The following is a 13,420-nucleotide window of genomic DNA, read 5'->3' as shown; positions in this document are numbered from 1 at the left end:
AATGAGAAAGAACCAAAACAATGGAAAAGCATTACGTTGCTTGCTTGATGTACTTTATAATATTTTGTTTTAGAGCAAGTCTAGCTCTTTATGGATGGATTATTAGTTGTTATTGTTACCAAAACTCTTGCAACTTCTTCCTTAAATTAATTTTAAATAATTTACTTAGACTAGGGATACTCTTGTTCAATTTTATCAACGTGAATATTCCAGCATCCAAATCCTTCAAACAACACTTTTATAAAAACTAGTACAGTATATTTGAAATACCAATGGCAGCCGCCAAAGCTGCTAATATGTTATTTGAATACTTTTATTAAAATGTTGTTACGAACTCAGGTAGAGTAAACCAACAAGTTTTTCACCAACTTTGTAAAGCGCTTCAGGGTCGGCACAACATATATTGAGGTGTTTTCACTAAACTAAAATATTTGTATATGGAGGAATGATGCAATTGTTTTGGTGGTCTTAATAGAGACCAAAGTTCCCTAAGAAAGAATACATTTTGTATGCTCTAAAGTTTTTGATGAAGATGACACATACCGAATTTGAAGCCATTGAGATATTTGTGACTGAATTAAGAAAAAAAATCCCTATCTTTGTCAAGTCGTATATCCTGTAAGAGGCAAACATTATATGTGTCAACATTAAGGTTTATACATTTGACGTTACAAAGACCGATAAAATATTTGAAATATTGCTAAAAGAAAATATTTGAAATATCGTTTCAAGGATATGATTCGGAAGCTATTAAAATAGGAAGATTGAAGTTCGTTTGCAGGAAACCAGACATGAAAGTAGATACTCCCTCCGTTTCAAAATGAGTGTCGCTTTAGCTAAAAAAAATTGTTTCAAAATGAATGTCACTTTCAGTTTCCAATGCAATAATAACTTTTTCTTTTCAATTGTACCCTCCAATTAATACTCTGCACACTACTTCCAAAGTATTACTTTTAAAACTAACCAAGGATAATTTGGTAAAATAACCATTTTCTTTCTTTTAATCATTGCATTTCTTAATATGTGTGTAAACACCTAAAACGACACTCATTTTAAAACGGAGGGAGTACCATATAATTAGTATCGGCAATGGACAGGTACCCTTGAACTTCGGGATGGTCATTACTATGGTGATTCCAACATAGTATTCTTCAACGTAGATTTTCTCCTCTGTTTCTATATCCGCGAGAAAATTTTCCCGCCCGCAGATCCCGAATAGGGCAGTCTATGCCAAGATCCCTATACGCGATTACAAACTCACATCCCTAATGAGTGTCCGCGCGTGCGTGTGTATATATATAATATCTAATACTCTCTCCGTTTCAAAATGAGTGTCGTTTTAGTCAAAAAAAAATTGTTTCAAAATGAATGTCACTTTCAGTTTCCAATGCAATAATAACTTTTTCTTTTCAATTGTACCCTCCAATTAATACCCTGCACACTACTTCCAAAGTATTACTTTTAGGGAAATGTTAACTTGTGCCCTTGGGACATAAGTTAAGAAGTCAAATGTAGAAATTTTTTCTTGTAAATTGTGCATTTAATGTCTTAAAAGTTTCAAAAGTTATATTTTCAATATAAATTTATTTTTAATTTCCATTTTAAGCTCATTAACTTGTGCCCTAAGGGCACAAGTTAACATGACCCTTACTTTTAAAACTAACTAATAGTTAATAAGGATAATTTGGTAAAATAATCATTCTCTTTCTTTTAATCATTGCATTTCTTAATATGCGTGTAAACACCTAAAACGACACTCATTTTGAAACGGAGAGAGTATAATTTATGAAACCCAATGATGGGTATAGAAGCTTACTATGTATCTAAACTAGATTACATTCTTGTTTGACTTATTTAATCCTTCCTTAACATTCCCCTTTTTGTTTCATATGACGCTTTTCAACATTTATTAAGCATTCCTAAAATATAAAATAATTTTTTTTTTCGCTTAGCACGGTTACTTGGCTTGTATCTTTCAAACGAGAAAACAGAGCTCTTTTAAAAATACTTGTTGATAAATTCATTATGAATTTTAGTAGATGAATATTACAGTTATTTTAAAATAAATACGATCTTACTTATTTGCAATGTGTCTTGCACTTCCAAATCCAAACTTTTGTCCAAAAACGTTTTTCAAACTTTCTGTTTGGTTTTGTGTTCACCCTATTGAATAAAGCTTGACATTTTTCAGACTTTCTGTTTGGTTTTATGTACCCAAAAAAAAAAAAAAAAGGCTTGACTTTTGGGATCACAAATTGGTATTGTATCAATTAACGCATTAAAGGTTTTTTCGTTCGTCAAAATATAGTTATATTAGGAGTATTTTGGTGAACGTTCATTATCTAATAAGTCAAGCCTTATTCAATAGGGTGATATAAATTAGTTCTAGTTTTGGTTAATTTCAGAACAAGCTGAAATGATGGCTTAATCAGTTTGAAGGTTATTATTATTATGATCATCATCTTTGAGATGATCTAATTCATGATCTGATGATCATGTTCTTTCTTATGGCTTTTAATCTAATATGTTAATCTTGTATTCGCAATTTCGCATAGAGAAATTTGTTTGGGTAACACATTATCATGTTTGTTATTCTTGATAAATTGTAGAAGAATTCCATATTCAAGCATCTAAGAAGATTGCGTAAAGAATTATTTTTCTTAATTATATTCATGTGAAGATTTGTGATATAGTTTTTGAAAAACTAAAAATCTAATATTAAAATATTCATGAAAGACCATTCAAAGAATGAATTGTTATTGATCATTGTTTATGAAGATCATTTGAAATATCGTTCTTTAAGGACAAAAACTATTCATATTGATTCCAATTTTTTTATCTCTAATGAAAAAAATCATGACTAATATATCACATTTTTCAGGTCTCAACCAACTCATTGTGATTTTATTTTTGGTTGAAATATATATTTTCACTTACATAGTATCAAAGACCACTATACTTCAATCAAGTTAATGAATTCAAGTTGTTATGAGTTTTAGTTAATGATGAATTGTTCAAGAGAATTTAAATTCAGTTTATAGTTGAAATATTTTTTACCTTCATCCAAAAACATTAACGAGATTGGAAATATGTGTCTTTCTCAAGTGAAGATATGAAATAAAATAAAATAAAATCACACGTAAAGACATTGGAATTAACTTGTAACGAGAGGCTGCTGCAATATGGGTCTATGATTTTGTTTTTGTAGTGTATGTAGCTGGACTTGGACAACATGCTTTTGCTAAGGTCAGAAGATGCATGTACCAATGAACCTGTAGGGACGAATGGTTTTTTTTAAAAAAAAAAAAACGGGACAAAAGATATTAATTTTTTGATTTTTGTAGGATTCAATAGACATAAAACTTTTCCAAAGGTGTTTTTTTTTGTGGTGGCCGGAGTTTGAACTCAGACCTTGCATATATTATGTATTGTCCATACCAACTGAACTAAGCTCACGATGACACTTTTCCAAAGGTTTTGAATGTTTATAAATGGGTTTCAAATTGATTGGTAAAATTATTTAAAATAAACAGTTGTATAGAATGAGTGTGCAATTTACGGATTACGGGTCTTCTTATCTTATACTTTTATGGTACAAGTTAAGAAATCCAAAATAACTGAGTTCTTTTTTTTTTTTTTTTGCAACGGGTCTTTTGAATTATAAGCAAGTACTTGTGTTAAAAAAATAGTTAATTGCTTGTAAAATGTAGGGCTTTTACATGGTTCTGGTTAAACGGTAGACCACAAGCTACATTGTCAGGTTTCATTTTATTTCTGTTTTTTTTTCTTGTTATCAGTTTAAAATAATATTAAGTTTTTTAATGGCAATAAAAAAATAGATTAACCTGTTATACTAAATTAGTTCACATTTGAATCCTTTTTAAAGAAGTTCATATAATTAATTTCTATTTTTTTTATTGTTATCAGTTTAAAATAATATTAAATTTTTTAATGGCAATAAAAAAAATAAATTAACCTGTTATACTAAATTAGTTCGCATTTGAATCCTTTTTAAAGAAGTTCATATAATTAAAAGAGTGTGTATTTTCCTTAAAACAAAAAAAAAAAGAGTGTGTATTTGAACATCATCATGTGTGATATCATCATGTGTGATATTGTATATATTTTTTTTTATGGTCAGGCGATATTATATATATTTATCTTTATCTATCTTTCACTTTTTTTTTGTCCAGTAGATTAGTGGCTAGAGCTCACACAATTAAATGTGAAGAAGTGGGGTGTCCGGGGTTCGAACCCCGACCCCTGCATAAATTATGCAATATCCCTACCAACTGAGCAAGCTCACGGGAACTTTATCTTTTACTTTTTATTTCATACAATTTACACATATTTTAAAATATACATAAAAATCAAAAGATGCTCTATTTCACAACAAAATTTTGATGTCAAACAAAATATCATTTATGAAGCACCCATAAAATGTTTATAGTATTCAACTGTCTCATGCTTATAGAGTATTTTTATTTTATTTAATCGAGTTATATTTTAAGTTTTTGGTTGGTATACTCATTGTTTAGTTACTTTTTTATATAGTGTTTAACTGTTTATGTAAACTGTTTTGACAGATTTTTTTTATTTGCTAGTTTGTACCCAAAAAAAATATCAAAGAGAACAAACATTTTATTTACTCAACTGTCTTATACTCTTATACTCCTTATCTCTGCAATACAATGAGTTTCTTCATATGAAATGCAGTATTTGACTACTTTTTTCTTTAACAGCAAGAGAAAGTATTGGACTACTGACTGGTGATCAGGCTATGTGTTTTCTCTATAAACCCTAGTGTTTTCCCAACCCTAGTGTTTGTTGCCAAGAGAAATTCTCTATAAACCCTAGTTTGTATGTTGGCTTCTAAACCCTGTTTTTCTACACACATAATCATCTGATACAAGGCTTATATTTATAGTGGAAAGCATCCCTCAAAAATTGGAACAAAACAGGCCCACAAGCTGTTTTATTTTTCTCCTCCTGCGCGAAATCGGCCACCGAGCTTGCAAAATCGGCCACCGATTTTTCCAGAGACAAAAGTCTCCAAAAAACAGGTCAAAATCGGCCCCCGTGTGGTACAAATCGGCCACCGATTTTGACAGACAGGATGCACATTTTTGAGTCACTTTTCAACAATTCTCCACCTTGACTCTAAAATAGTGATGATGTCAATTTAACCATCAATCACCTTGCTGCTCTCTCCAACCTTCATCTATTCTTCAATGAAGTTAATCAAGTCCAAGCAATGCTTGAACCTTGATCTCGGTAATGATTTGGTGAACATGTCTACTGGATTTTCTTCCGATGCCACTTTCTCCACCATGATCTCCTTTGTCTCAATCATGTCTTTAACAAAGTGCAAACGAATGTCAATGTGCTTTGTTCTTTCATGATAGACCTGATGATTTGCCAAATGAATGGCACTTTGGCTATCACAATGTATCTTCACACACCCTTGACTAATCCACATTTCTCCAATCATACCTTTCAACCATATGGCTTCCTTGACCCCTTCAACAAGGGCAATGTACTCTGCTTGAGTTGTTGAAAGAGCTACAACTGATTGTTGATTTGCCTTCCAAGTTACCGCTGTACCGAACAAAGTAAACACAAAACCTGATAGAGATTTTCTAGTGTCTACATTACCTGCATAGTCCGCATCCACATATCCCTCCAAAGCATCCCTTCCTGGTTGTGACCTTGTATACTTCAGACCACTTGTCAAAGTCCCATTCAAATATCTCAGAACCCACTTCAAAGCTTTCCAGTGCACTTGACCCGGATTTGCCATAAACCTACTTATCACACTTATTGCATAGGATAAGTCCGGTCTACTACAAACCATACCATACATGATGCTTCCAACCCCACTTGCATAGGGAGTACCCTCCATCTTGCTTTTCTCTTCATCGGATTGAGGACACTGCTTTATTGACAACTTTGTGTGATTACCAATAGGAGTGCCAACGACCTTAGAATCTTTCATTCTGAACCGCTCCACCACTTTCCTCAAGTAACCTTGCTGAGATAAGAACAGCTCACCTTTGTTTTGATCCCTTATGATATCCATACCAAGTATCCTCTTTGCATTACCAAGATCCTTCATCTCAAATTCATCATTCAATCTTTCCTTGAGCTTCTGAATCTCTTGCATGTCAGAACTTGCCATAAGAATATCATCTACATAAAGGAGAAGGTAGAGAATGACTTTCTCATTCCTCCTCATCATGTACACACAACTATCATAGTTGCTTCTCACAAAACCAACCTTTACTAGGAACTCATCAAACCGACGATACCACTGCCTTGGACTTTGCTTCAACCCATACAAAGATTTCTTCAACAGACATACTTTTGAATCATCTTCTACGAAACCTTCTGGTTGTTGCATATAGATAGTTTCTTCCAACTCTCCATGTAGAAATGCGGTCTTCACATCCATTTGTTCTAACTCAAGATCATACATGTTAACAATCGCCATAAGTACCCTTATAGAACAATGTTTTACCACCGGTGAAAAGATTTCATTGTAATCAATCCCTTCCACCTGAGTAAAACTCTTTGCTACAAGTCTTGCCTTATACCTTGGTGCTTCGACCCCTGGTATACCTTCTTTCTTCTTAAACACCCACTTGATTCCCACTACCCTTTGATTTTTAGGTAATGAAACAAGTTTCCAAGTCTGGTTCTTTTCCAATGAAAGTATTTCCTCATTCATTGCCTTCAGCCAGTCCTTTCTTTCATTGATTTCTAATGCTTCCCTGAAGTTCTTTGGTTCCGAGTCTTGCAATTCTTCAGCTGCATTCAAAGCATAAGATATGATGTCAGCATAACCGTATCTTTCAGGTGCATTAATTTGTCTCCGTATCCTATCTCTTGCTAGCTGATAGTCAGGATTAATTGTTTCTTGGCCTTCACTCTCATCAGGTACTGGAGTCTGATCCTCCCCTTCCCTTTCATCAGTGGTAGGCTCCACCTCAAACTGAATTTTCTCTACCTCCGTTTCTGAGCTTGTATCCAGGTCTTTGCACTTCATCCCCATGCGGGTCTCATCAAAAGTGACATCCCTGCTTATAATAAATTTTGATCCTCCAGGTTCCATCTTCCACAGTTTGTAACCTTTCACACCTTCAGGATAACCCATGAAAATACACTTCACAGCTTTAGCATCAAGTTTGTCCTGTCTGACATGAGCAAATGCTAAAGCTCCAAAAACTTTCAAATTAGAGTAGTCTGCCGGTCTCCCACTCCAAACCTCCATAGGTGTTTTGAGATCTATTCCTGTTGATGGACATCTGTTAATCAAATATGCTGCAGTACTAACAGTTTCTCCCCAGAAACTCTTGGACAATCCAGCTCCCAACAGCATACACCTCACACGCTCCAACAAGGTCCTGTTCATTCTTTCAGCAAGACCATTATGTTGAGGTGTGTATGCCACGGTTCTATGCCTCTTTATACCTCTTTTCCTGCAAAACTCATTAAACTGCTCTGAAACAAACTCCAGGCCATTGTGAGTTCTTAACACTTTCAGTTTAGTTCCAATCTGATTTTCTATAAGTGTATGCCATTCTTTAAATTTTTCAAAAGCGTCACTTTTATTCTTCAGAATGTAAACCCATACCCTTCTAGAAAAATCATCAATAATAGACATGAAATATGAACCTCCCCCATGAGTTTTAACTGATGCAGGACCCCAAAGATCCGAATGAACATACTCAAAAGGCCTACTAGATTTATGTACACCCACCCCAAACTTCACCTTGTGTTGTTTGCCTAATGTGCAATTATCACAGAAATCTAGTTTGTTCAATTTTTCATTCCCTAGCAAACCTTGTTTAGCTAGCTCAACTAAACCCCTCTCACTGACATGACCTAACCTCAAATGCCACAGTTTAGTTATGTCCAGAGTGTCTACACTAGCAACCGATGCATGACCTATAAAAGTGGAACCTTCTAAAATATATAAACCATGTATTTCAGACCCTTTAGCTATAACTAATGCACCATGAGAAATTCTCATCATACCACGTTCAATGCTAGTACAATATCCTAGACCATCAAACATGCTTATAGATATTAAATTTCTTTTAAGTTCAGGAATATACCTCACATCCTTCAAAAGGAAATCACGGTCATCAAACTTTTTGAGACGGATAGTACCCATACCTTGAATTTTGCAAGCCTTATTATTACCAAGGCAAACAACTCCACCTTCTTTCAGCTCCAATGTTTCAAAGTACTCCTTTCTTGGACAGATGTGATAAGTGCACCCAGAGTCCAAGACCCAGCCCTTTTCAGGTTCCCAACTTGTCACAGTTAGTGCTCCAGCACTCTCATAACCTTCCTCTTCATTTGCAATCTGAACGGATGGATTACCACTTCCATTGCCCTTTCTCTCCGGATAATCCTTCTTAAAGTGACCTGGATTGTGACAAATAAAACATTTGTACTGTGTTTTATTACCACCATCCTTCGACCTAGATTTTGACCTGGAATTCTTGCCTTTCCCATTTCCTCTGTTTTGACTTCTCCCCCTTGAGACATTCAAGCCTTCTCCACTATCATCAACCTTCAACTCTTTGAACTTGGTTAACTTTTTGGTTCTCAAAGCTGCTTGAACTTCCTCCAAAGTGATAGTGCCCTCTTTGCCATAAAGCATTGTATCCTTGAAATTCTCAAAGGACTTAGGTAAAGCACACAGTAGGTGTAAGGCTTTATCCTCGTCATCCAGATTTACATCTATGTTTGCCAAATCATCAATAATCTTATTGAACTCCGTCAGTTGCTCCATTATAGGTTTTGACTCCACCATTCGGTAAAAGTAGAGTTGTTGTTTTAGACATTATCTATGTGCCAAGGACTTGGTCATGTACAATGAATCAAGTTTATTCCACATATACACAGCAGTAGTCTCCCTTGCTACCTCTCTCAACACCTTATCCCCAAGACACAGAATGATAGCACTGACCGCTTTATCATTCATCTCCGTCTTCTCAACAGGTGTTAGATGCGCAGACATCTGTGCTTCTCCCTTCAATGCTTCAACACATTTTTGTTGAATTAGAATTGCCCTCATCTTTACCTTCCACAACCCGAAGTCGTTACTACCGGTAAACTTTTCAATATCCCACTTCGAACCCATGATACCTGGTTATTGATTTGACCTTTGCCCCGCGGTGGGCACCAATTGTTGTGAATTCGTTGTGAAAAACACATCAATAATAAAACTTGATGTGTGAAGCAAATTAATACCAAGCAATCAATCAAGCGGGTGACAAAATAATTCAAACAAAAATAAACAGCAAGAGATAAAGGAAGAAGGAGAACACAAGAATCTGTTTACCCAGTTCGGTCTAATGATGACCTACTCTGGGGGAGAGAGCAGCTCTCCATTCCACTATATGATATGAGTTTCTTTACAAAGAGATATTGAAGGTTACAAAAATTAGTCTTCAAACCTAACTCTACCCTCAGTCCCAACCTCTTCCCGTGACCAAGAGACTCAATCCTAATAGTGCTTTGTTCAAGGTGAATCAAAACAATCAGTTGTAGCTCTTTCAACAACTCAAGCAGAGTACATTGCCCTTGTTGAAGGGGTCAAGGAAGCCATATGGTTGAAAGGTATGATTGGAGAAATGGGGATTAGTCAAGGGTGTGTGAAGATACATTGTGATAGCCAAAGTGTCATTCATTTGGCAAATCATCAGGTCTATCATGAAAGAACAAAGCACATTGACATTCGTTTGCACTTTGTTAGAGACATGATTGAGACAAAGGAGATCATGGTGGAGAAAGTGGCATCAGAAGAAAATCCAGCAGACATGTTCACCAAATCATTACCGAGATCAAGGTTCAAGCATTGCTTGGACTTGATTAACTTTATTGAAGAATAGATGAAGGTTGGAGAGAGCAGCAAGGTGATTGATGGTTAAATTGGCATCATCACTATTTTAGTGTCAAGGTGGAGAATTGTTGAAAAGTGACTCAAAAATAAATTGTTGTGAGGCACTTTCACAACAATCTCCACCTTGACTCTAAATTAGTGATGATCCCAAACCATCAACCACCTTGCTGCTTTTTCCCTTGTTCCCACTACACCAAGTAGCTCCACAAGTTTACACCCTAACCTCTTCAACCATCGGAATGCCTTCCGCCTTTTTGAAGATCCTTGTGTCCAAACTACTCAAGGAATTTTAGGTAGTTCCACAAGTACACACCTTAACCTCTTCAGCCATCGGAATGTCTTCCGCCTTCTCGAAGATCCTTGTATCCAAACTACACTAGGAATTTCAGGTAGTTCTACAAGACTACATCATACCTCTTCAATACGAGACATCTCCCGCTTCCTTGAAGATCACCTTGCATCCAATCACCCTTGGACTTTTAGGGTAATTCCACAAGTCGTGCTATACATTCTTCAACCTCTGGAATGCCTTCCGTTTTCATGAAGAAATCCATTGCTCACCACTAGAGCATAACACCCAAGGTCCTCCATAGTCGTACCACTCCCGGTGTGTTCAACTCCACCTAAAGCTGAGCTTCCAACCTCTCAACTAGCAAATGAGTACATCCCACTATGTCTTCCATCTTGAAACTCCACCTCAACAGGTAGATCATGAGTATTCTTACCACCGCCTCTCCAGGCTGATGTTGAGTGTTTAACGTCTCTCCAGAAGACCACCGCTCCACTAGGCATCACTCCCAAGGTGACCAACATCACCTTCTTCATCCTCCAAACAACACCACACCATCAGAGCACCCGCATCCTCAAGACGCAACTTAATGTTCTCCAAATCACCAATGATTTTGTTGAACTCCACAAGTAGCTCCATGGCGGCCTTTGATTTTACCATCTTGAATGAGTAAAATTGTTGTTTTAGGACTTGCCGATGCGCCAAAGACTTTGTCATATTACAAATATTCGAACTTTGACCACATCGATGTCGCGGTTGGTTCCTTTGCTACTTCTCTCGAAACTTTATTCCCGAGGCACAAGATAATGGCACTCCTGGCCTTGTCCACCATCTCGGTCTTCTCCGCTCGTGACATGGTGATCGGTAACGAACCTTCACCCTTCAAAGTTTTCTCACACTTCTGCTGTATTAACACCGCTTCCATCTTTACCTTCCATAACCCAAAATTGTTATCTTCGGTAAACTTCACAATATCCCACTTCGAATCCATGGTACTTGATTATCCTTTGACCCTTGCCCCACGGTGGGCGCCAATTGTTGCGAATTCGATGAGAAAACACACCAATAACAACTTGATGTGTGGAGCAAGGGATAATTAAGCAACCAATATCAAAGTGAATTGCAATTAAACACAAGCAAAAGTAGAAAACAGTGAGAGAAAAGAAGAGAGAACACAAAAGAATTTGTTTACCCAGTTCGGTCCAAATTGACCTAGTCTGGAGGAGAGAGCAGCCCTCCGTAACGTTACAAAGAGGTATTGAGTTACAAGAATCAGTCTCCCGCCTAATTCTACCCAAATCCCAGCCTCTTCCCGTAACCAAGAGACTCAATCCTAATAGTGTTTCCCAAGGTGAATCAACCTTCCAACCCTAGTTTGTTGCCAAGAGACAAACTCTATACAAACCTTAGTTTGATTTCTAAACCCTTGTTTCAGCCCCCTCTATCTCCAGGTTTACACTGATACAATGTCTATATTTATAGTAAAAGAATCCTCAATAAAACTGGAACAAATCTAGGCCCGAAAATATGTTTCTGTTTTATTTTCTGCTGTCAAAATCGGCCACCGTGCTCACCAAATCGGCCACCGATTTTTATAGAACCAACAGAAAAAAAAACAGAGTCCAAAATCGGCCACCGTGCTCTGAAAATCGGCCACCGATTTTCTGCTACCAGAATTCCAATTTCTTCAATTTTGAGGCACTTTCACAACACTATGCACATGTTTCATACACTTGTATTGCAATTGAAATTATATTGTTTGAAGCAGTGAGTCACATTGATGAAATTAAACTTATTTTACTTTTATCCTTGCAAAAAAATAATTTTGGTTTTTAATCCTTACATGTATTTTTTTCTTTTTGTACTTTTGTTTTTTGGGTTAGTCGATGTAAATATTATTCATATTCAAATTGGTCCATGTAATATTTACTTTAGTTCTTCTTTTGAAAGACTAAAATTAAATATTTAATTTATTATAGGGATAAATTCTAATATAAATAAATTTTGTAGAGACTAAAATAAACCAACATGACTCAAAAACAAAAAGAGGTATACTTTGCTTGCTGACATAATCAAGAAGATTTCTTAACTTTGGCTTATTAGTAAGAGAGGGAAGGAGAAGAATAACTTGTTTGTAGACTGGTGGAACAATCATATTTCATGTTTAGAGTATGCTTGATTTTCCTCTTGTAATCAAATTTGAGTACCCTTTGCCCTCTTTTCAATAAATATTTGCTTATAAAAAAAATATAACAAACTATATATTTACTGTGGTGGAAAAAATTATACAATACCTGAAATAGAGAAGATGTTGCACAAATGAATTACAATTAATACTGAATTATTAAGGGTACACTTACTAAGAAATAAAAATAATAATGACATGAAACTTATATATTGTTTAAAGGCTATACTATAATTTCTAAGACCATAGTTTATAGACAAGATGCAAATTCAAGAGATAATTAAGTGCTGAATAAAAAAGGAGATAATTGAATATAATTAATCTAATTTTCTAATTGATAAGAGGAGTGAAGAAGATAAGAGATGAAAAGGAGCTAGGAATTGATAATTAAGGAATGCATTATTGAATTGTGAGTGTTATCCATAGGAAGGAGCACAAGCTATGCAAGCTAGAAAAAGAATGGCAGAAGAAAGACCATCCTCTTCCACATTGGAACTACTCCTTTTGAACTTTCCAGCTTTTCCTTTGTTGCAATGAATTTGTTTTTGTTGTTGCTGATTGTGTTGTTGTGATTGTTGTTGCTTGTTCTTCTTCATTGCTTCTTCTACTTTAGACACCATAATGTTCTTTTGAATGATTTGAAGAAAAATGAAACTAAAATAGAAAATTAGGATACTAGCTATAGATGGAATGTTGTGCTTGGATATTCATACAAGTACCTACCCTTTTATAGAGTTTTGTAAGTAGATCTAAATGCCCCTTGTTTTCTGCCAGTTTTCACTTAGAGCATCCACAATGGTAGTTCCCTAACAAGGACTCCTTAAATAGACCTCACGTGACACATCACTTATTTATAATTTTTTAATAAAAGTACCTATTAAGGACTCAATGACTCCAATGGCAATACAGTAATAAGGACTCCAATGAAAAGTATTTAAATATGTCCCACTATCTTTACATATTAAACAAAAATAATTTATCTATTACTCATTTTTACAAGTGGGACCAAGTGGTACACATTTTATTACTT

General features: G+C 35.4%; 1 protein-coding gene across 1 annotated transcript; it reads right to left on the bottom strand.

Moving 5' to 3' along the window:
- Nucleotides 1-12,516: 12,516 nt before the first annotated feature.
- LOC146901622 (uncharacterized) lies at nucleotides 12,517-13,107 on the bottom strand. Its single transcript, XM_085735958.1, has one exon. It carries the CDS (start codon nucleotides 13,008-13,010, stop codon nucleotides 12,807-12,809), a length of 204 nt encoding a protein of 67 aa, XP_085592084.1. The 5' UTR covers nucleotides 13,011-13,107; the 3' UTR covers nucleotides 12,517-12,806.
- Between the last annotated feature and the right edge of the window lie 313 nt (nucleotides 13,108-13,420).

Source organism: Medicago sativa, chromosome 8 (assembly GCF_051527215.1).
Source record: "Medicago sativa cultivar Bolivia chromosome 8, Bolivia_mono, whole genome shotgun sequence".
In the NCBI taxonomy this organism is placed as follows: Eukaryota; Viridiplantae; Streptophyta; class Magnoliopsida; order Fabales; family Fabaceae; genus Medicago; species Medicago sativa.
Note: the sequence above shows the minus strand (reverse complement) of the source record. Positions and strands in the feature narration are given on the sequence as shown.

What these genes read in the sequence shown, in the direction of transcription:
- LOC146901622 (XM_085735958.1), bottom strand. Translation starts at nt 13,010, where the DNA reads ATGGTGTCTAAAGTAGAAGAAGCAATGAAGAAGAACAAGCAACAACAA.